The 22,431-nt window shown below is 40.4% G+C and overlaps 2 protein-coding genes across 2 annotated transcripts; both read left to right on the top strand.

Annotated features, from left to right (window-relative positions):
• Positions 1-6,731: 6,731 nt before the first annotated feature.
• On the top strand, positions 6,732-7,673 carry LOC115077358 (olfactory receptor 5V1-like). The gene has a single exon (XM_029579653.1). It carries the CDS (start codon positions 6,732-6,734, stop codon positions 7,671-7,673), a length of 942 nt encoding a protein of 313 aa, XP_029435513.1.
• A 13,804-nt stretch (positions 7,674-21,477) lies between these two features.
• LOC115077357 (olfactory receptor 5V1-like) lies at positions 21,478-22,431 on the top strand. Its single transcript, XM_029579652.1, has one exon. It carries the CDS (start codon positions 21,490-21,492, stop codon positions 22,429-22,431), a length of 942 nt encoding a protein of 313 aa, XP_029435512.1. The 5' UTR covers positions 21,478-21,489.

Here is a 22,431-nt window from a genome sequence, read left to right as displayed (position 1 = left end):
CAATAGGAAATCCAGGAATGCCCATGCCCTGCCCAGACCATGTTCCGCCCCTTTTTTGCAACTTTTCATTTGTGCACCTACTTGTGCATGCGGCCATTGTGTTTTATAACATGTGCACATTTGTGCACAAAAGTTATATAATCATCACCTATCTGGACGTGAGCCAATATACATCCTCCAATGTGCGGCCATGTGCCGATTTGAAAGTTACTGTCAATACATGGAAGAGCTGTGGAGGGTATCTATGACCCCTGCATGACTCCCAGTGTCTCTGAAGATAACAGAATCGGTTCATTTAAATGATTTTTCCCATTTGGATTATCAGAATGCATTATCCCTATCTATCCTGTTCTTTCATAATTATCCTAGACCTACCTCCTCACCTTACTTTTAGTCTAATTACTCTTCTTTTCCATCATAATTCACTCCTTCAAGCTTATTTTAGCTTTTCCTAGTCATTTTTATCTCATGTCCTGGCACTCCACTACATCTTATCACCTAACAACACCTTAACTCCATTGTAAAATATTGCATTTTATATATATATATAACATGCAACTTAACCATGTTTAGCATGTGAGCTAAATGGCACCGGATGCAGAAATCCCCAGTGTGGGGGCAAAACTGACTCCATACACCATGAATTCAGGTATATTAAATGTTAGTGTCCCCGCATATGCTAAACATTTGCATGGTATGATTATGATCTCATTACCATACTGTGTTCAGAGAGCAGGCCGAGAAATTAAATTAACCGATTGTGGTTCAAAATTTGATATTGCAGAAATATATCCACTATCCACTAGTACTAAAATTGGGTGAAAAGAAAAACCTGCCTAAAAAATTGCAGCAACTAATATGGACCAATGCTTATGCCTGGACAGGGCCAGCGGAGCCACTAGGCAAGCTAGGCCTGGGCCTAGAGTGCTGACTTCTAGGGGGCGCGAGCCATGTGTGGCCATGTGCGACATGGAGGAGTGAACTTTCAGCAGGAGTGAAGTTTCCGCCCCCACCTTCTCGCGGACCAGCAATGTGATGGAAGATAGGAATCAGTGCCAAGATCGGGGGGGAGGGGGGGGGGGCAGTGTAACCAGGGGGGTGGCATGACCGGGGAGGGGTGGGCACAAGGCAGAAGCTGCCTAGGGCTCTTAATCCCCTTGCGCTGGCCCTGTGCATGACCCAATACAGTTGCAAGGAAATATATTAATCTTTCCTCAGACGAGTGTTATGAAGGTCATTTATACTGCATAGGTGTATTGAAAAAGCAATGCTAAACATATTTTGAATCCTCAGTTATTTGTTTACAAATATTTTTAGCCAGAAAGTTTTGAAAAACATCATTTTAAGAAGATTTGAGTTCTTCTTGATCCTGTCTGAATGAAAAGTGCTTTACTGGATATTGTTAATGGGGGCAATGATTAATCTACACAGTGGGGACCCTGCAAGGGGTTTCTCTTTGAAAATCCGGCCAGCAGAGGGTTTACTGGACACCTAGTACCCGCATATACTTGCATCTGCCTAAAAGCTGGTGCAGATATACCAGCAGAAACTGCAAGAGGACCTTGCAAAACTGAGAGACTGGGCATGCAAATGGAAAATGAAATTTGATGTGGACAAGTGCAAAGGGAAGCACTTAAAGGCGAAATTTAAAAGCCCTGTGCACCCAAAAGCCAGGAGATACATGCCTAAGTCAGTCTGGTGCATGCCACGCAGATTTTAAAAGGTAAGCGAGTATACGCTTATCTCCTGGTATGAGCACAAACATATTTTTGGGGGATCAATACCAGAATTAAGCTTATTCTGTCAAAATCGGTAAGGAACTAGTCAGTGGTATTTTCTTATTTGACAAAAAGAAATGAAGCTGATTAGAGGTAAAAAAAAAAAATGTGCGTGAAGCCCTGGTATCTTATAACATACTTGCATGGAAGTGTAAGGAGGTATGACGCTCCTATTTCAATAACTCTTGGTTTTAATAAAAGCTCTCCGTATTGTAGGCAATTTCTTAGCTTTCAAAGCTGTAAAGTTTTCTTGCACTAGTGATATTAGGTCCCTTTGAGGACTAATAAGAGAGAGAATTGAATATCAATATTTTTCTTATTGTTATTACTTTCAAATTATAGTGGAAAGAATTATTTGCTTTGAAATGTTGTAATTGTTTTGGTAAGAATATTTGAAATTTGATAATTGTCAAAGCTCTCCCTGTATTTCATGTCAAGATGTTTAATGCTTGAAATGTTATTGTGAAAATTTATAAAATATAAATAAAAAACAAAGCAAAACAAAAACTAAAATATTTTTGAAAAAAAAAAAAGGGGGCAGGGCATGGGCATTCCTAGATTTGTCAGAGAAATCTGTGCAGAAGAACGCCGGGGTCCCCGACCATGTAACTTTATTTCTGCTAAGGATGGCATGTAAGCCCTGAAACAAAAAACAAACAAACAAACTCAAGAGGTTAGCGGGATTTTTAAGGGTTGGGGCTGATAGGATAAAAGGTAGGTTAGTTAACTAGGGGGAGGGGGGTTGGGAAGTCCTATCCTTTAACTGGGCAAACTGGGAACGAACTTGGAAAACTGATCATTGCATTGGGGCGTGTTTCTACTAAAATCCCCCCCACATACATGGTAGGCTTGGCATTTCTATGCACATATGCGTGTCTATATAAAATTGGGCAGATTTTATAAAACTACACGTGCACATACTTTTGTTCGCGGACCAGGCGCAAACAAAAGTACGCCGGATTTCAACAGATATGTGCGTAGCCGTTAAAATCCGAGGTCAGCGCGTGGAAGGCTGCCCAAAATCGACAGCCTGCGTGCACTGAGCCGTGCAGCCTGCCTCCGTTCCCTTCCACCCCCCCGCACCTTCCCTTCCCTTCCCCTCCCTAATCCACCCCCCCAGCCCTATCTAAACCCCACCTACATGGTCCGGTCCGAGGGGCTGGTCCGGAGGCCGCAGCCACGCCTCCGGAACGCCCCCGATGACACGCCACCACGACAAGCCCCCCAATACGCCCCCCCCCAGGAAAACCTCTTTGCGCGCACTGGCAGCCTATGCAAGATAGGCTCGGCACGCGCAGGGGGGGGGGGTTTGGGGTAGGTTTTCGGGGGTTACGGGCATAACCCTTTGAAAATCTACCCCAATATGTGTGCACACAGCCTAATTGCCGTCATACACGCATACATGGGCGCACGCATGGATATTTCAAAGTTAGCGTCTTAGGGAATGTTAACCCAAATTATAGCTACACAGTGCATGGTTCCATATTAGGAGTCACCCTTCAGGAAAAGGAGGTCATCGTTAACAATATGTTAAAATCTTCTGCTCAATGTGCGGCAGCAGCCTAGAAAGCAACTAGAATGCTAGGGATCATAAGGAAAGGAAAGGACAATAAAACTGAATATTGTAATGCCTCTGTATCGCTTCATGGTGCAAACTCATCTTGAGTATTGTGCGCAGTTCTGGTCACCACATCTCAAAAAAGATATAGCAGAATTAGAAAAGGTACAGAGAAGGGCGACCAAATTGATAAAGGGGTTAGAACGATTCCCCTGTGAGGAAAGGCTAAAGAGGTTAGGACTCTTCAGCTTGGAGAGGAGACGGCTGAGGGGAGTTATGATAGAGGTCTATAAAATAATGAGTGGAGTGGAATGAGTAAACGCTAATCAATTGTTTACTCTTTCAAAAAGTACAAAGACTAAGGGACCCAATCAAATTACTAGGCAATACATTTAAAACTAATATGAGAAATATTTTTTTACTTAGCACATAATTAAGCTCTGGAATTTGTTGCCAGAGGATGTGGTGAAAGCTAGTAGTGTAACTCTGTTTAAAAATGGTTTGGACAAGTTCCTGGAAGAAAAGTCCATTCACCATTATTAAGGAAGAGTTTTAGAATTCCACTGCTTATTCTTGGGATCAGCAGCTTGGAATCTCTCTACCCCTTGAGTTCCTGCCAGGTACTTGTGGCCTGGATTGGCCACTGTTGGAAACAGGATACTGGGCTTCATGGACCCTTAGGGCCAGATTTTAAAAGGGTTACGCACGCTGGGCCTATTTTAAAAAGGCCCGGCGATGCGTGTAAAGCCCCGGGACACATTAAAGTCCCAAGGCTTGTAAAAAGGGGCGGGGCGTGGATGGGGAGGGGGCAGAGTCAGGCTCCCGGCACAGCGGCCATATTTGCTGCTGTGCCAGGGATTGGGCGCCGGCAGTTGGCCGGCGTGTGCAACTTACTTCAGCCCCAGGGGGGAAAGGATGGGAAGGGAAGGGAAGGTGGGGTGGGGGGTGGGGGGTAGGGAATGGGGGAAGGCAGCGCGGCTCGGCGCACGCAAGGTGCACAATTGTGCACCTCCTTGTGCGCGCCGACCTCTGATTTTATAACTTGCGCGCGCCTGTGTGTGCAAGTTATAAAATCCAGCGAACATGTGTGCGCGCCGGGTGTGCTTCTTTTAAAAACTACCCCTTAGTCTGACCCCTTATGGCAAGTCTTTTGTTCTTATGCCTATGTTATGTCTGCACCAGGCTTTCGAAACAAAAGCCCTGTAAGTCCACCTCCAACCTAACCTCGTGCCTTCCTTGCCCCTTTGTGGACAGGGATAAAACTGTGAGCATTGCAGGTACTTTCAACCGCAATAAGAGGAATGGACAACTTTCACTGGGGCTTTTTAAAGGGAAAGCAGCTGTTCACCCGTGCAAAAATCTATGAAAATCACCCTTCCATATACATAATATTTTGTTTGTGATCCCTGTGCGATGACACGTTTAATTGGTGATGTGCATCATTCCCTCTGGAGAGGATCACAGATGCTCTATAATGTTTATACTGGTAAGCATGTAATGGGAATGGGTTGGCTGATCATTTCCCTGAGGTCCTTGGGTATTAGTTTGAATAGCCCTTCCCATCCGCATGTGTCGCCTCATCCAGATAACCACGGAGAAGAGCGATCCGTACTTTTGTTTTCTTCTGCTGGCAGAACAGAATCTGCCTCTACATTAACACAAGTAGCATCTAATATGACATCGAAGCCATTGACTTCTTTCACTGGAGATCCCATAATCAGCTGAGCTGTGTACAGACAAGTATGGTGAGAGAGTTTCCAAAATATATTTACATGAAATATGTTTTTATATATATATATATATATATATATATATTTATATATATATATATATATATATATATATATATATATATATATATATATATATACATATACATACACACAGAACTAGTACTGGAACATATATGAAGTGATTCAGATGTGCACGGGGAGTCTACACAACATTCCTGTGAAAAAATTACAAAGTATCTTTTCTTGAGTACTGTGCTTCAACTATATCCCCTTATTAATTAAGTTGTCATCCATGTGACTCATTTGCAATTCACAAAGTATCTTTCTTGAAGTTCAGCTCTATTGAAAAGGTTTTATTGTTTCATTACACGCACTCTGTATGTATTTTGGCAATGTTTTATGTAGTTATTTATACATGTTATAAATGCACAACACTGAAGAGAGTTTAGAAGTGGTGTGAATTAGGAATGATTGATTAGGACAATTAATCAACATGTGTGCATGTTATTGTGCCGATTTTATCTTTTGAATAGTTCTGGTATTCTTTGTCATTGCGTAATAAAGCTTGCAACATTAAGCATCTTTCAAATCATTTAAAACATTAGTGGTGTTACTTATCCTATTTTAGGGTTCTCTGACATATATATATATATATATATATATATATATATATATATATATATATATATATATATATATATATATATATATATATATATATATTATTGACCTAATGTGAGTGGCTCTGTTTGGTTATTTGGCCCTTACAAAAAAAGTTATTCAAGATTCTTATACTAATTATACTTTATATGCCATTCCTTAATTCATTTAATAAAATGAGGAATGAAACAGTAAGAAGGAAGCATAATGAAAGGCTAGTTGTCTTGAACAATACTGGGGGTTTCTCATCTTATATTATAGAAAATATTATGAGTCTCTCTCTCTCAAGTTTTGATGTCCATGTCTGCTTAAAGCTTTTGAAAATCATGCAAATAATTTATACAGTGTTTTTTTTTGTTTTCATGCAAAATATATAACCAAACATATTTTCTCAGTGAAAAACATTTCTATTTTTCAGGATAGCAAAAATATGTTTTTAGCTGATTTGCTGTCTATCTATTGTTCTGTTGCTCTATTGTACTGTCTACAGTATATCTCTGTCACTCTGCCTATCCATTTGTCTCTCTATTGCTCAGTCTACCTACCTTCTGTATCTATCTATCTATCTATCTCTCTATATGTCTGTCTATGATTGTATTTCTCTATAGGTCTGTCTACTTGCTGTCTCTCTCTATATGTGTGTATCTGTCTACCTATCAATCTATCTTTGCATTTACAGTTTTTCAATGTTGCCCAAACAAGAGTGACTCACAACAAAACTTTGAAACAATTAAGGTATATGGTACAGAGTAATTGCTAAAAAAAAACTCAGGCCAAAATCTGGAAATTATTTCAGATTTGTAAACCAAATGAATGTAAATATATCTAATGAATACCTGAACATATTCTGGTTAATCCCATGCTATAGGTTAATGCCCTTGGATGCTGATACTTTACATGAATGAGATTTTTTTTTCCTCTACAATAATCCACTCTGATCCACTTTGACACTGTTCACCCTGAGAGTTTTCCTTTATCCAACAGGTCAGTTACAGAAATGGAATGGAAATCACAAATCAGACCATGCCTTCAGAATTCATTATTTTGGGGTTCTCCAATATTCTGGAGTTACAGGCTCTATTCTTTGGTGTCCTTTTGGTGATCTATTTACTGACCCTGGTAGGAAATATTGGTATCATCATAGTAACCAGAATTGACATTCACCTCCATAAACCGATGTATTTTTTCCTTGGGAATTTGTCCTTCCTGGACATCTGCTACACATCTGCTACAGTGCCCAAAATGCTGGAGAACCTCTTGATGGATTTGAAAACCATTTCTTGCATTGGCTGCATTGCGCAGTTGTATTTCTTTGTTTCCTTTGTGGGCACAGAGTGTGTCCTGCTGGCAGTGATGGCCTACGATCGCTATGTGGCAATCTGCAACCCCCTACGATATATGATCATCATGAATAAAATGGTGTGTTGCAGTCTCGCAGCAAGTTGCTGGCTCGCTGGTTTGGTGAATTCAGCGATACACACTTATTTCACTTTTACACTGCCCTTCTGTGGTGCCAATAAGCTCAACTATTTCTTTTGTGATATACCTCCTCTACTTTCCATCTCATGTGCTGATACGTCCATCAATGAAGCTCTGCTATTAACCATTGGTGTGTTCATAGGTTGGACTCCCTTTCTGTGTATTATCATGTCATATGTTTATATCATATCAACCATCTTAAAAATTCGCTCTAGCAAGGGGAGACATAAAGCATTCTCTACTTGTGCATCTCACCTGATCATGGTGATATTATATTATGGAAGTGCAATCTTCACCTATGTACGCCCAATTTCAAGCTACTCACTAGATAAGGACAGATTGGTGTCCATGTTATACAGTTTTGTGACTCCCATGTTGAATCCTATCATCTATACCTTGAAAAACAAGGACGTGAAAAGTGCATTGTCAAAGTTATTTGTTAAAAAAATATTCTCAAATTCCTGATGTTGACTGATTTTTATGTGTAACCCATTGTGTCCTTATTATCAATTATAGCACCAGTAAAGGGTATTATTTAAAAATCAAGGACTGCCTAATGGCAAAAGGTAGAAATGGAACAAAACATAACCTAGTCAGTGGATAAAATTCTCATAAATTACTGTTTTCCAGGGATGTGAGCAGAAAAGAAATGATTTTATTTGTTCAGTTTTACATCATTTTTTTATTTTTTATTTTTTCATTTCATGAGTTTTTTTAAATTAATTTTTTGTTCCTTTTGGGAAACATGGCACAATGTTTACAAATTGTTTGTGATTTTTGCAAATATCACCTGCAAATAGTGCATGCTATTTCCAAAACAAATAAAAACAAAAATCTGGGCGATGTTCAGCGTGTGTGTGTGGGATTTTCCTTTGTTTTGGGGTAAAACAAACTCAAATAAAAATGGCTGCTTTCATTTCATTTAAACAAATGCACATCCCTACAGTGCTTTTACCATTGATTCTGTGGGATATTTGGAAATTCCCTACTTCCTTTTACCTCAATTTACCTGGCTGGAGGGATCTCGTTTAAGATAACTTTTTTCTTTGTACATTTTTTGGAGCATCTTTCCAAACAAATTGTGAGATTTACTATGTCGGAAATGGAGCCGTGAGAGTCCCTTGAAATGTTACTGTACAAATTCTGAAGATCGTTTTGTGAGCAATGGGTTTGAGAGTATAGCATCGCTGTTAACATGGAGGGCTTTAGGACCGGTGTGTGTTTAAACATAATAAGGTTGAGCACAACAGAATGGTTGTGGGGATAAGCATCGTGTGTTTTTGTAATCACCTTTTGAAGATCGTTATATAAATGTTTGGATTATTATTATTCACAAACTTCTACCCGTTCACCACTGTATTCCAGCGTACCTTACTTGTGCACACACAAACACGAAACAATCGTATCACTGGTCAATAGTTCATGTAAATCAATCTAGCCAAGTATATGTAGGCCCCTCATTCTGAGGGTCTGTCAAAACATACAGACTCCTAAATAGGTATGGGGCCACCTTGCTTTATTATTATTGGATTATTATTATTGGATTATTATTATTGGATTATTATTATAACAGATGAACATTTGAGAAGTTTGTTTGGACTGGTGATATACATGTAGTTTATTTTTCATTCTTTCTCAATTGTTTTTGTATGTAATGATTAAAAAATATAGTCATCACCTTATGGGAGATTCAATAAGTTGGTCTATTTATAAACACATTTTTTCAATTGTCCACACCAAAGGAGCCCAATAGAAGTAAAGTATTTTATATACACAATTTTGAGATATATTTACTTGCATACTCAGTGTCTTTGGACCTTTTAGTGTCCGTAAACATTCAATGCATGCACATCACTTACAAAATACTTCAGAATCCTGGCCTGGAAAATCTTCAGAAAGCCCATGTTTTCACTCACATAAAAGCATATGCGAAATAGTAAGTACACAACTACTTCTGATCTTCCGAAAATTTGCTAAACATGGCCAAGGGCTGCATACACATGTGTGTACCTATAATAGGTGCACTTCCCTCATCTAACTCTGTGAATGATAATTTCGTTCTCATTTTTTTGTTTGAAAATCTCCACGCTACAGTATGTCAGCTCCATTTCTCAATCTGATGCCCAAGTTTGCCACTTATAGTCTCTTCATATGAAATTCTCAAGATGAAATAAAAATGTTCCCATTTTTAATACATTTCCATTGCTACTTTTGAGTGGTTACTGGGTATACTTTACTCAGGAACAATATCGTTCTCTTTGATATGAAGTTTTATGAATAGAAGGAGTACTTATTCCATTCATCACTGGCTTTGCAAAAGCTCTGATCCTGAGGGACCTATTCCCAAAGCTGTGATATTGTAACAACATACATTAAATGTAGACTTTGGCATTTGATTGAGCCTTAAACCATATTATTGTGTGATATCAGAAACATTCATGCAAGCATTACTGATATCACAAAATAAATGTGAACCAAGGCAAGTAAAATATTAACAAGCTGCTTCATGCAAATACATCTAAATCAGCCTTTTAATAATAACCGTATAGTTTAGATTCCCCCAAGAGCATTGACAGATTAAGACACAGTTGGTAGATTGTAAATTAGCAGGGGTTATGCTGAGGCAGGGGGTTTATAACCAAGGAGAGGGGTTATGCCAGAGCTACCACATAATATTTGGGCAGGGGGTTTAGCAGGGGTTATCCTAGGGTGGGGGAGGGGGGGGGGTGTCAGGATGGATCTTTCATTGGTAGAGGGGGGATTTGATGCCTGGGAGGGCCTAGAAACTCAGGGTATCTTTAAAGATTGCATCCCAGGGCTACAATTATATATGGTCATCCCCCCCCCAGAGCTGCAATCATAAATTGCTACAGACCAGTTAGGCTCCTCCACTCCATTTTGATATGCAATAGGCTATATCAGGATCCAGTAACACAATAAATGATGGCAGGGAAAGGCCAGTTGGCACATTTGATCTGCCCACATATTCGGTCCATACCACTAAGGATATGTCCAGGGCAACCCAAAGTAAATTTAAAAAACGAAACAAAGCAAACAACAAAAGTAAAACAATTTTCCACCTGAGCCCGGCCAGCAACATTTTGTACTGCCAGAACATAAGAACATAAGAACATAAGAAAATGCCATACTGGGTCAGACCAAGGGTCCATCAAGCCCAGCATCCTGTTTCCAACAGTGGCCAATCCAGGCCATAAGAACCTGGCAAGTACCCAAAAACTAAGTCTATTCCATGTAACCATTGCTAATGGCAGTGGCTATTCTCTAAGTGAACCTAATAGCAGGTAATGGACTTCTCCTCCAAGAACTTATCCAATCCTTTTTTAAACACAGCTATACTACCTGCACGAACCACATTCTCTGGCAACAAATTCCAGAGTTTAATTGTGCGTTGAGTAAAAAAGAACTTTCTCCGATTAGTTTTAAATGTGCCCCATGCTAACTTCATGGAGTGTCCCCTAGTCCTTCTACTATCTGAAAGAGTAAATAACCGATTCACATCTACCCGTTCTAGACCTCTCATGATTTTAAACACCTCTATCATATCCCCCCTCAGTCGTCTCTTCTCCAAGCTGAAAAGTCCTAATCTCTTTAGTCTTTCCTCATAGGGGAGTTGTTCCATTCCCCTTATCATTTTGGTAGCCCTTCTCTGTACCTTCTCCATCGCAATTATATCTTTTTTGAGATGCGGCGACCAGAATTGTACACAGTATTCAAGGTGCGGTCTCACCATGGAGCGATACAGAGGCATTATGACATTTTCCGTTTTATTCATCATTCCTTTTCTAATAATTCCCAACATTCTGTTTGCTTTTTTGACTGCCGCAGCACACTGAACCGACGATTTCAATGTGTTATCCACTATGACACCTAGATCTCTTTCTTGGGTTGTAGCACCTAATATGGAACCCAACATCGTGTAATTATAGCATGGGTTATTTTTCCCTATATGCATCACCTTGCACTTTTCCACATTAAATTTCATCTGCCATTTGGATGCCCAATTTTCCAGTCTCACAAGGTCTTCCTGCAATTTATCACAATCTGCTTGTGATTTAACTACTCTGCACAATTTTGTGTCATCTGCAAATTTGATTATCTCACTCGTCGTATTTCTTTCCAGATCATTTATAAATATATTGAACAGTAAGGGTCCCAATACAGATCCCTGAGGCACTCCACTGTCCACTCCCTTCCACTGAGAAAATTGCCCATTTAATCCTACTCTCTGTTTCCTGTCTTTTAGCCAGTTTGCAATCCACGAAAGGACATCGCCACCTATCCCATGACTTTTTACTTTTCCTAGAAGCCTCTCATGAGGAACTTTGTCAAACGCCTTCTGAAAATCCAAGTATACTATATCTACCGGTTCACCTTTATCCACATGTTTATTAACTCCTTCAAAAAAGTGAAGCAGATTTGTGAGGCAAGACTTGCCCTGGGTAAAGCCATGCTGACTTTGTTCCATTAAACCATGTCTTTCTATATGTTCTGTGATTTTGATGTTTAGAACACTTTCCACTATTTTTCCTGGCACTGAAGTCAGGCTAACCGGTCTGTAGTTTCCCGGATCGCCCCTGGAGCCCTTTTTAAATATTGGGGTTACATTTGCTATCCTCCAGTCTTCAGGTACAATGGATGATTTTAAGGATAAGTTACAAATTTTTACTAATAGGTCTGAAATTTCATTTTTTAGTTCCTTCAGAACTCTGGGGTGTATACCATCCGGTCCAGGTGATTTACTACTCTTCAGTTTGTCAATCAGGCCTACCACATCTTCTAGGTTCACCGTGATTTGATTCAGTCCATCTGAATCATTACCCATGAAAACCTTCTCCATTACGGGTACCAAGTAACAGCTGCAGGGTAGGAATAACCAGGGACCCGCTTCTGTCCCATGAAACAATAAAAAAAGGCAAAAGGTTTCAGGGTGGGGGAACTGGGAAGGACTCGGAGTGTTTTTTTGGGCACTAGTGACTGCCTTTTTATTTTAATTTTTTACTGAAATAAACAAAAATGAATGACATTTCATGTGTTTTTCTTTCATTTTATTATAAAATGAGCTTAAATGAATGCACATCCCTATCCTATTTTATTGCACCACAAAGGCGACCCAGTGCTAGAGAACTTCCTAACTCAAAACTACGACATCACAAAAGCTACAAAGCAGCTCCTGAAGAGCTGCCTAGGCTGCAGCTCTGGCACCTGACCTGTAAGTTACCTGCTTGTCTTGCAAAGCAGTGCTTGAAATGAAATGCACTTGGGTATTGCTTTACCCTGCAGTTCTCAGACCAGCACCAGGGCTGGCTCTGAACTTAAGAGACATACGGCCCGATTTTAAACGGGCCACGCGCGTAAATAACGGGGGTTACGTGCATGGTCTGGCCTTGTGCGCGCTGCGTACATTTACGGAAGAGCCTGGCCATGCGCGTAACCGCCCTTATGTGCCGAAGTGCCAGGCCTCTCCAAAGGGGTGGGGCGGGGGCGGGGTCAGGGAGGGGCGGGGCCGAGCTCGGACAGCGCCATTCGACGCTGTCCTGGGGAAGCACGTGCAGGCAGCAGCGGACCCGGAGGGAGTTGGAAAAAAAAGGCCGACCGTGTCGCTGCACGCAATTTGAACATTCCCCCCCCTGTTTGTGATTCACGGGCTGCTCGCACATACGAGCGCGGCCATGCGCGCGCGCCAGGAACTGCATGTGCTCAGGTCTTAAAATCAACCCTTAAGAACTCTCCTGGCTGCACGCCCTGAGGGTGCAGGAACCTCTGTTGTCAATCCCCAGTGGCAAAAAAAAAAAAAATATATATATATCTTCTATGTCTCTTATAAGGATATGCAGATTTTTTTTTTAATTATATTCATTTTTGGATCTTTTTAAATTTTCTTTTGTAGTCTTTTTGCTTTTTTCATTTTTATTTGTTTTACAAATAGTGGGGTAGATTTTAAAAGAAGCGCGATCAGCCTACTTTTGCTTGCGCATCAGACTCAAGCAAAAGTACGCTGGATTTTAGTAGATACGCGCGGAGCCGCGCGTATCCACTAAAATCCTGGATCGGCGCGCGCAAGGCTATCGATTTTGTATAGCCTGCGCGCGCCGAGCCGCGCTGCCTCCCCCCGTTCCCTCCAAGGCCGCTCCGAAATCGGAGCGGCCTCGGAGGGAACTTTCCTTTGCCCTCCCCTCACCTTACCCTCCCTTCCCCTACCTAACCCACCCACCCGGCCCTGTCTACACCCCCCCCTTACCTTTGTCGGGGGATTTACGCCTCCCGGAGGGAGACGTAAATCCCCGCGCGCCAGCGGGCCTGCTGTGCGCCGGGCCGCGACCTGGGGGCGGGTACGGAGGGCGCGGCCACGCCCCCGGGCCGTAGCCACGCCCCGTACCCGCCCCCAAAACGCTGCCGACACGCCCCCGCAACGCCGCGCGCTCCGGCCCCGCCCCCCGACACGCCCCCCTCCGAGAACCCCGGGACGTACGCGAGTCCCGGGGCTCTGCGCGCGCCGGGAGGCCTATGTAAAATAGGCTTCCCGGCGCGCAGGGCCCTGCTCGCGTAAATCCGCCCGGTTTTGGGCGGATTTACGCGAGCAGGGCTCTGAAAATCCGCCCCAGTGTGCACTATCAGGCAAAATAAATGAACCTGGAAATGTTTGCCATTTTGTGTGTGTGTGTGTAGGGGGGGGGGGGGGGAGGAGGGGTCATTATGCATTTGTTTCAGAGTAAAATAACCAAACTAATGACCGATTTAGCTCAGGTTGCTTTTCGCTTTAAATAAATTTGCGTCTGCTACCACTAATAAACATTTCTGCAGCGCAACACGACATACGCAGCGCTGACCAGACAGAGACAAAAAGACAGTCCCTCCTCAATGGAGCTTATGATCAAATACGACAAACATACAGGACAAGAGACTTGGTTAAAAGAAAAGAAAGTGAGTCAAGACTAAAAGCAGACAATCAGGCCGAAGATTTAAAAGTGGTTTCAGAAAGGTGGGTCTTTAGCTGGGATTTAAACACGGTGAGAGAGGGAGTGGGACGCAGCAGCTCAGGGAGACTATTCCAAGCACAGGTGGAAAGCATGGGGGTATGGGATTGGCAGCAGTCCAGTCTGTTACACGTTAATAAATCGGTGTTTTCAAATCATTTCCATTTTGAACCCTATAAAGAGACTATTGGAATTAAATAAATCTGCTTGCAACCTGACACCTTGTCTAACTGACAGAATCCGAAGCGTTTGATGGGCTCTAATAAAGTTTAGCTTTAGAAATTTCTTCGTTACAAGCCAGTTGCATTCTGCCGCCCCCCTTTTCCCTCTCCCTTGCTTAATTTTTCAGCTTAAAATTAAAACGGAAGAGGCACCATTGGGGCTACCAACTTGCACAATTCCACCACAGCGCGGGTCTGACCCAGCATAATATTTGCGCCAGGATCTCCCCAACTTCCTGCCCGCCCTTTCTCTTTTCGTTCAATAATATTGAACGAGCATAGAGGCAGGAATATTGGAAAGACATTTGGCTGCAGCTTTATTATGTATTACATTGACCTTACACATGCATCCCCCAAAACTACTCCAAGATGTAACAATCTTTACTAAGCACAAGTAATTCATTTAGGTAGTACAACATGAGGGTGTATAGCACAATTATTGCATTTCTTGATGCTGGCTTCCTGGCCTAATACATTGGTGGCCTGTCAGGCAGATCTGGCCCTTGCAATCCATTCTTTGCAGCTTTTCAGACAGAGCCAGCTGTGCACTACTGCGTGGCTTGCCACCTGCCAGACAGTCCCAGTAACCTGCTTGAAGGTCCTTGAATATTTGATAAGCTGCTCTTGGACTTAGTTGTAACCATTGTCTCTAGACACCAAATTATCTTGCTTTGTTCTACCAGGGATGATGCAATCCTCTGTCTGGAAACCACCATAGCTGCAAAATCTTAGCCCATTCTGATGGGAGGGAGGGAGGGATGGGGTTTACACAGTCCTCTGGAACAAAGAGACGGCACACACCACCCCTTTATGCACCCCTCAAGCAGCCCAGTTTTGAGGCTTCCCACTAAGTCACCAGGCTGTCCCTTCCCCTGGTGTCATGTTCCTTCTGGTTTCGCTTTTTTACCCTATGACGGTGGGCCCACCACATGGTAGATATTCTGGCCTCCTGCCTCAACACACGGAGGCATCAACAATCACATTTCCAAACACTTGGAGATGCCATTTAATATCTTTGCTAATAGGGTTTTTGCATATGCATCTTTTATTGCTACTTATCATCATTAGAGAAACTCAGAAGCATAGAATATAAGAGCAGATTATTATTATTATTATTATTATTATTGATCCTCCTAAGTCCACTCCTTTGGAATCTCATACCATGACCACTATTCTCAAACTTATTTACTCTTAGAAAGGTTTGCTCTTTCCAGCCCAGGGTCAAACTCCCATATTGTAAAATATTTTTGGCAGCTGATTAAATGATGGATTGAAGTCTATGTAAACGACAGAAAATAAATGTATTTAACATATATTGAATATAGAGTACCTACTAAAGTGCACATTGTATCATGTAATCAGAGGGGAAGATTGGATGCCAAACTCCAGCTGGGCTAAATCAGGATATTACCAAACATTTTATTCTATTTTTCTTTATAGTTCTCCAAAAATTGGTACAGTCTAGAAACAATCAGGACAGGTATCGATCCTTGGTACCATACAGCCCAGAGACGAGTCTTCAGACCAAGCTTGGAACAGGAAACACTGACAGAGGAAGATGGTGTTTGCTAGGTTTCGCCTGACCCGTTTTGCTATCTCAGAGCGTTTGATCCAAGTGCAGCCATTCCTATTCCACGCCCATAACTGGTCTTTGGAGGAAAAGATCTGAAAGCCATTTCTTCCTGAGCCATGACTCCTACCACCAGGTGACTAATGAGCATATCATGTATCAGTTAGTCCTCTGTCATCAGTGCATCACCTCCTTTTCTTGAAAGCCTTGGAAACAACCCTGCAATCAATCCATTGTTCCTGCATTGCATATGAAGCAAGAGATAAAAAGTTACTTTTATGATATTTACTTCCTGTATAAAACTAGAATAATTGAACGTTCTCAAGTATTTTTATGCATCCGTTATCCCAGGAAGTAATCATACATGCATACCTATAACATTATCGGATTCTGAATATGCATGTGTGATTAGATGCTGATATTACATCTGATGAACACGTTTTGTTTAGTGGGGCCTGCCATGCTCCATGTATTAAGGCAAAGTAGCAGAAGGAAATACCAACTCGGGTATTATTTAACCACAGGTGCCACTCACCAAAATTAATTTATCCAATATTAGAAAAAATGTTTTTGAAAAATATTGCTTTGCCGCATCACCAAGCCTGACAGCGTGCCTACCTTACTTTCAAATGGAGGCCGCCCGGTCTTCTAATCATCTGCAGTCACAGTCTTGTTTTATCTTTCTTTTTCTAAAACATTTTTTCTAATATTGGATAAATTAATTTTGGAGAGTGGCACCTGTGGTTAAATGATACCCGAGTTGGTATTTCCTTTTTGGCTGTGAATTTTCACAAGTGGAAATCAAGATAAGCTCTGTTTTTGTGTGTGTTAAGGCAAAGTAGACCATAACGCTGATGAACTCAGTTCACTCTGAGAGAAAAGAAGACTTGTGATAAATCCAAAAAGTAAGTTTTGATCTGAAAACAACTCAGAAAATGGCTGTCTTTCCTGTTGGATATTGAGGTATTTTTTTTGTTTCAGTGATGTGTGTACATACAGGTGAACATATTTGTATAAGAGAAGGTTAGCAGTTCTGTCTGACATAGTGAGTCGGAAATGAAACAGTTCCTGGCTAGGAGTTTACTGTGCAAACTCTGATTGAAGAAGTGGATGAAAGGTTAACGTCCTCCTCATAGATAAGACCAGTGGCGAAGCAATTTTTAACACTTCCCATGCTGCTGAAGCAGGATGACAAGGATATGGTTCATTGGGCATTATTACAAAACTGGGTAATAAGTCTCAGAAGGGGGCCTAGGTGTTTGACTTAAATATTAGTCTTACAAGAAACAATCATACATTTATTTATTTATTTTGAACATTTCTAGCCTGCTAGTTCCTAAATTATTTGCTCTTGGAGGATAACAACTAAAATGAATATGCAAAATTGCACATAAAGGTATCAAATGTACAATCAAAACCTACATTGTACAGCAACATTAGAAAAACCCAGGTCATGTTGAAGATGGTGGGGCCTGAAATGGCCTACTAACAGAGGTGGTGGAGAACATTACTGTAACAGATTTTAGACGTGCTTGGGACACATGTGGAAAGCAGTGGCACAAAAAGGGTTGACAAGTCAGGTATAAAGACATGGGGAAGAAGGAGATTGTGTTGGGTTGGCTTTTAGGAATTATTTGCGCATGAACTCACAATGGACAGACTGGATGGATCTTTTTGGTCTGCCATTATCTTCTATGTTGTTATGTGAGATACTATTGAGTATATAATAATTTATAATTTAGTATGTTTCTGGCCACAGTATGATGACATTTTTTATTGCTAATGTGCAACCTTACCCTAGGGAGGGTCTCAGGTGCTAAATGATGTTTACAACAATATGAATATATTTAAGAATGAGTTGATTGATCATTTCCCTGAGGTTCCCAAGAAACATTATGAATATTCCTTCCAGCACCCATGCATTGCCATATCTATATGAACAAGGAGAGAAGCAATCCATGTTTTATTTTCCTCTGTTAGCAGAGTAAAAAATCTGCTTTTACATTAACAGAAGTAGGATCCATTATGCCACCAAAGCAACTGACTTTTTTCATGGGAGATCCTGTAAACAACTGAAGTTTGTGCTATCAAATATGGTGAGAGAATCTCCTGAATGTAATTGTATGCAAAATGCTTTATAGATTTATACATATTTTTATGCCATTCTTTATTTAAATTCACACTCATTATCTAATTCAATTCACAAGATGATGAGAACCATGACATTTTGGTGCTAACATACTGAATGGCTTCTCCATCAAAGAATGCTTTGCGGTTCTCATCATTATTTACCAAATGATGCTATGTACGATGAGCCTCTTCATGTCTTTCTGTCTCTGTTAGGTACTGACAACCCTTGATTTTTGATTGGAAAGATGGTAGATTGGGGCATCAATGCTCTTTGATGGTTGATTTTGGGGGGAAAGAATGGGAGTTGGTGATTGTGTTAGCCTTGATAACTAATAATGCATCAATTTATCTACATCTGTCTTTTAGTACATAGAATGTTTAATTCACTGATAATAACCATGTTAAAACTGACACTTTAACCCATGCTAGCAACCAATCTTAACATGACTTACTACAGAAACACTTTTCTCCCTCTCTTTCCCAAGCTGACTGTGTCTGTTTCTCAAGACTGTTGAAAATGAAAATGATGCTAACAACGTGTAATTTATTTTTGGTTTTCATCCAACGTATACCATCAATCTTCCAATCTTTTTGAGTTAAAAAAAAAAAAGAAAAACATTGCTTTTTATAGCAGTGCAGTAATGTCACCATCTTAATATTAATGTAGAGATTTGATCAGTGATTTGCTACCAAAAAAATGATGTGCGTCTAATGTATGATGGTCACGTTTGGACGGCCATTTCTTTTTGGTCTGCTGGATATCAAAATAAGATGAGAGCAAAAATAGAATTACATAGCTAAAAATGTTTAGCTATCTGTTTTAAAAAGCCCCATATTTAAGTGGGGAGTCTACACCAAAAAGCCTCTATAAACCATATTGATGAGAAAACCTAACCATTATTGTTGTTATTATTATTATTATTATTATTAGGTATAAGCTCATAACATTTGTGAGTTCGATTTCCTACAGACAAAGAATGGGAGAAAAATGTTTCAGGTCCTATATATTACAAGCCGGCCTGATATGTCTGCTTTTCATTACCGCGAATTAGCATAGTCATGACTGCAGGTCTGTTTCCTGCCACTTATGTATGCAACCAGGAGCCTTCTGAGTTACCTCTCTGTCTTGCATTTCAGAAGTCCATCCACGTTTACTCACACACCTGATGAGATGTAGAATCAATACCACACATTGCTCCGTTTCCCATCATTTCATCTCCATCGATTCTCCCTCTGAAAGTCTACAATTTAAAAAAAAAATTCAGAAAGTTATTCATTTTTTTTCAGTCTGTCATGGGGTTAATTTTAAAAAGGTTTCCATGCATAAAATATCCAGGGACCGCATTGTACAAATGAACTCCTTTTGTTGTGCAAATCAACTCCTCTTGTTGTACCTTTCATTGATTGAAATAATAGAAATTATTCAGTGATTTCAAATTTGCAATTAATTCCTCTGAATGTGTAACACCACCCCCGTAAACCCATCCTGAAATGAATGTGCCCATCTATAGTGCTAGATGTATATAGAGTCCTATTTTCCCTATTAGAGTGCTCTCTCTCCAGCTATACACAAACCACATAGTATGCAACGTAAAATGATATGCGCTGTGATACCAAATTGTCTATGAGGAAGATAGGAAATTAGCCTAACCACACCTATCTATTTTTACCACAGTCGCTATATTTCTGCTATAGTTATTGCATTTTGATGACTCTAGGGGTAAGGTACTAGTCTTTTGTCTGCAGTTTTTGGGTGGGAAGTCTGGATTAAATGGTGAGGGATCAGGGTGAAGTGCTGGATGGTCAGGGTGAATTGGTGGAGATCCAGCTGAATTGATGGAGGTTTTGGTAAACTGCTGACTCCGAGTTTGCTAATAAATATTTGCATAAGCAGAGTATGTGAAAAGGAGGTAATTTTCAAGAGGATTTAGGCGCATAAAACTGGGTTGTACATGCATGTACATGGACTTTTAAAAATTGCTACTTTTACATGCGTAACTCCTTTGAAAATTCCCTCCATAGGACTGAATTTTCAAAAGGTTTTATGCATGTAAATGAACTTTATATGCATAATTTGGATTTTAAAAATTGATATGGTATATGCTAATTTTCTATGCGTAACTCTTTTGAAAATTATCTCCATACTTTTTAAAATAGCTGCCTCTATGTTTAACTCTGGGTTATTATGTGCACATTGGGGTAGATTTTAAAAAGCATGTACTCGAGCAAAACTGGTTTTTGCTCAAGTAAATACACTTTACTCAAGTAAGTGGGCTTTTCAAAATTGCTACAATATATGCCATTGAATTGTCCATAGGATTTACTCAAGTAAGTGCACTTTACTTGAGTAAATAGCTTTTGAAAATTGCTACGATAGTATGTCACATTTACATGCGTAACTCCTTTGAAAATGACCCCCATTACACTTATTACAAACTTAAAATATAAGCTTGTACTTATATATAATGGGTAGAGAAAATATGTATTTTCCTGCATTAGAAACATCTACACAGCTGAATGTACTTTCAGGACACAGATATGTGCTATTTTATATACTGTGTGGTACCTGCAACTTTACATGTTCTGAGTTATGCACCTATGTAATAAGTTACACAGACTATTGAAAACTTCTCTCCTACAGTCTAGTAATAAGTTGGAATTTAACCCACCAGCAGTCCTAAAAAGCTCCAAGTCTAGTTTACCTCATAAATAAAAATGTAATCTATCCCTCTTATCTACTTGGTAGAGTACCATGCGAAATTCCGGACAAAAATGCACATAGAAATGGATGCAACTTGATTAATATGTAATATAGATTGGCCACTGTTGGAATGGGATCGACCTTTGCTCAGACCCAGTATGGCAAATCTTATGAATCTAGTTATCCTGAAAATTAGCCCTGTATTTGGATAATAAGAATGTGATCCTTGGCCAACTTCTATTTCCATGGCATAGATTCATGACATTGGAAGCTGCGGGTTCTACAAGTAAAAGTGTGCATGCAAAACTGGCTTTCCTACATACTTTTACCCATAGCTTTTGAAAGTATATGCAGAAATCTCCACACAAAAAGATCCACCTGCTCTAGAGCAGATATAACTTTGTGCACTTACACCTGCATGCATAGCAGAGAAACCTGTGAGTTGTAAGTGGACATAAGTCCGCTTTGAAACTGTAAGCCAAAATCCAATAGCAGAAAGTACCGACAGACTTTAACTCTGTTATCTGTTATAAAATTACCTTCCATATAGATGAGATTTTTTTCCTACTATGAAAATTCACTGTTTGACTATAGAATTTCACCCTTACAGTTTTCTTTTATCCTTTCATGAACCGCCTACCCAAGAGATGAAAACATAGAGGAAATGGAAATAGGAAACCAGACCACACTTACAGAATTCATTATTCTTGGATTTTCTAATCTCCTGGAGCTACAGAATCTATTATTTGGAGTCTTTTTGGTCATCTATTTGGTGACCCTAGTAGGTAACATTGCCATCATCACTGTAGCCAGAATTGACATTTGTCTTCATAAACCGATGTATTTCTTCCTGGGGAATTTGTCCTTCCTGGACATCTGCTACACAACATCTACGGTCCCCAAAATGCTGGAAAACCTCCTGGCAGAGAAGAAATCCATTTCTTACCCTGGCTGTATCGTGCAGTTGTATTTCTTTCTTTCCTTTGTGGGCACAGAATGTGTCCTGCTTGCGGTGATGGCTTACGATCGCTATGCAGCAATTTGTAACCCCCTGCGTTACACGGTCATCATGAATAATATGGTGTGTTGGAGTCTCACAGCAAGTTGCTGGATCACCGGCTTGGTGAATTCGGCAATACACACCTATTTTACTTTCAGACTTCCCTTCTGTGGTGCCAACAAACTCAACTATTTTTTTTGTGATATCCCACCTCTGCTGTCACTCTCCTGTGCTGATACCTCTGTCAATGAAGCTGTGCTTTTAGCCATAGGTGTGTTCATAGGCTGGACTCCCTTTCTGTGTATTATCATGTCATATGTTTATATCATATTGACCATCCTGAAAATTCGTTCTAGCAAGGGGAGACACAAAGCCTTCTCTACCTGTGCATCCCACCTGACTGTGGTTTTACTATATTATGGTAGTTCGATCTTCACGTATGTGCGCCCAATCTCAAGCTATTCACTAGATAAGGACAGGCTGATTTCTGTGTTGTATAGTTTTGTGACACCCATGTTGAACCCTATCATCTATACCCTGAAAAACAAGGATGTAAAAAGTGCATTGAAAAAGATATTTGTTAAAAAAATGGTCTCAAATGCCTGA

Source organism: Rhinatrema bivittatum, chromosome 16 (assembly GCF_901001135.1).
Source record: "Rhinatrema bivittatum chromosome 16, aRhiBiv1.1, whole genome shotgun sequence".
Lineage (NCBI taxonomy): Eukaryota > Metazoa > Chordata > Amphibia > Gymnophiona > Rhinatrematidae > Rhinatrema > Rhinatrema bivittatum.
Note: the sequence above shows the minus strand (reverse complement) of the source record. Positions and strands in the feature narration are given on the sequence as shown.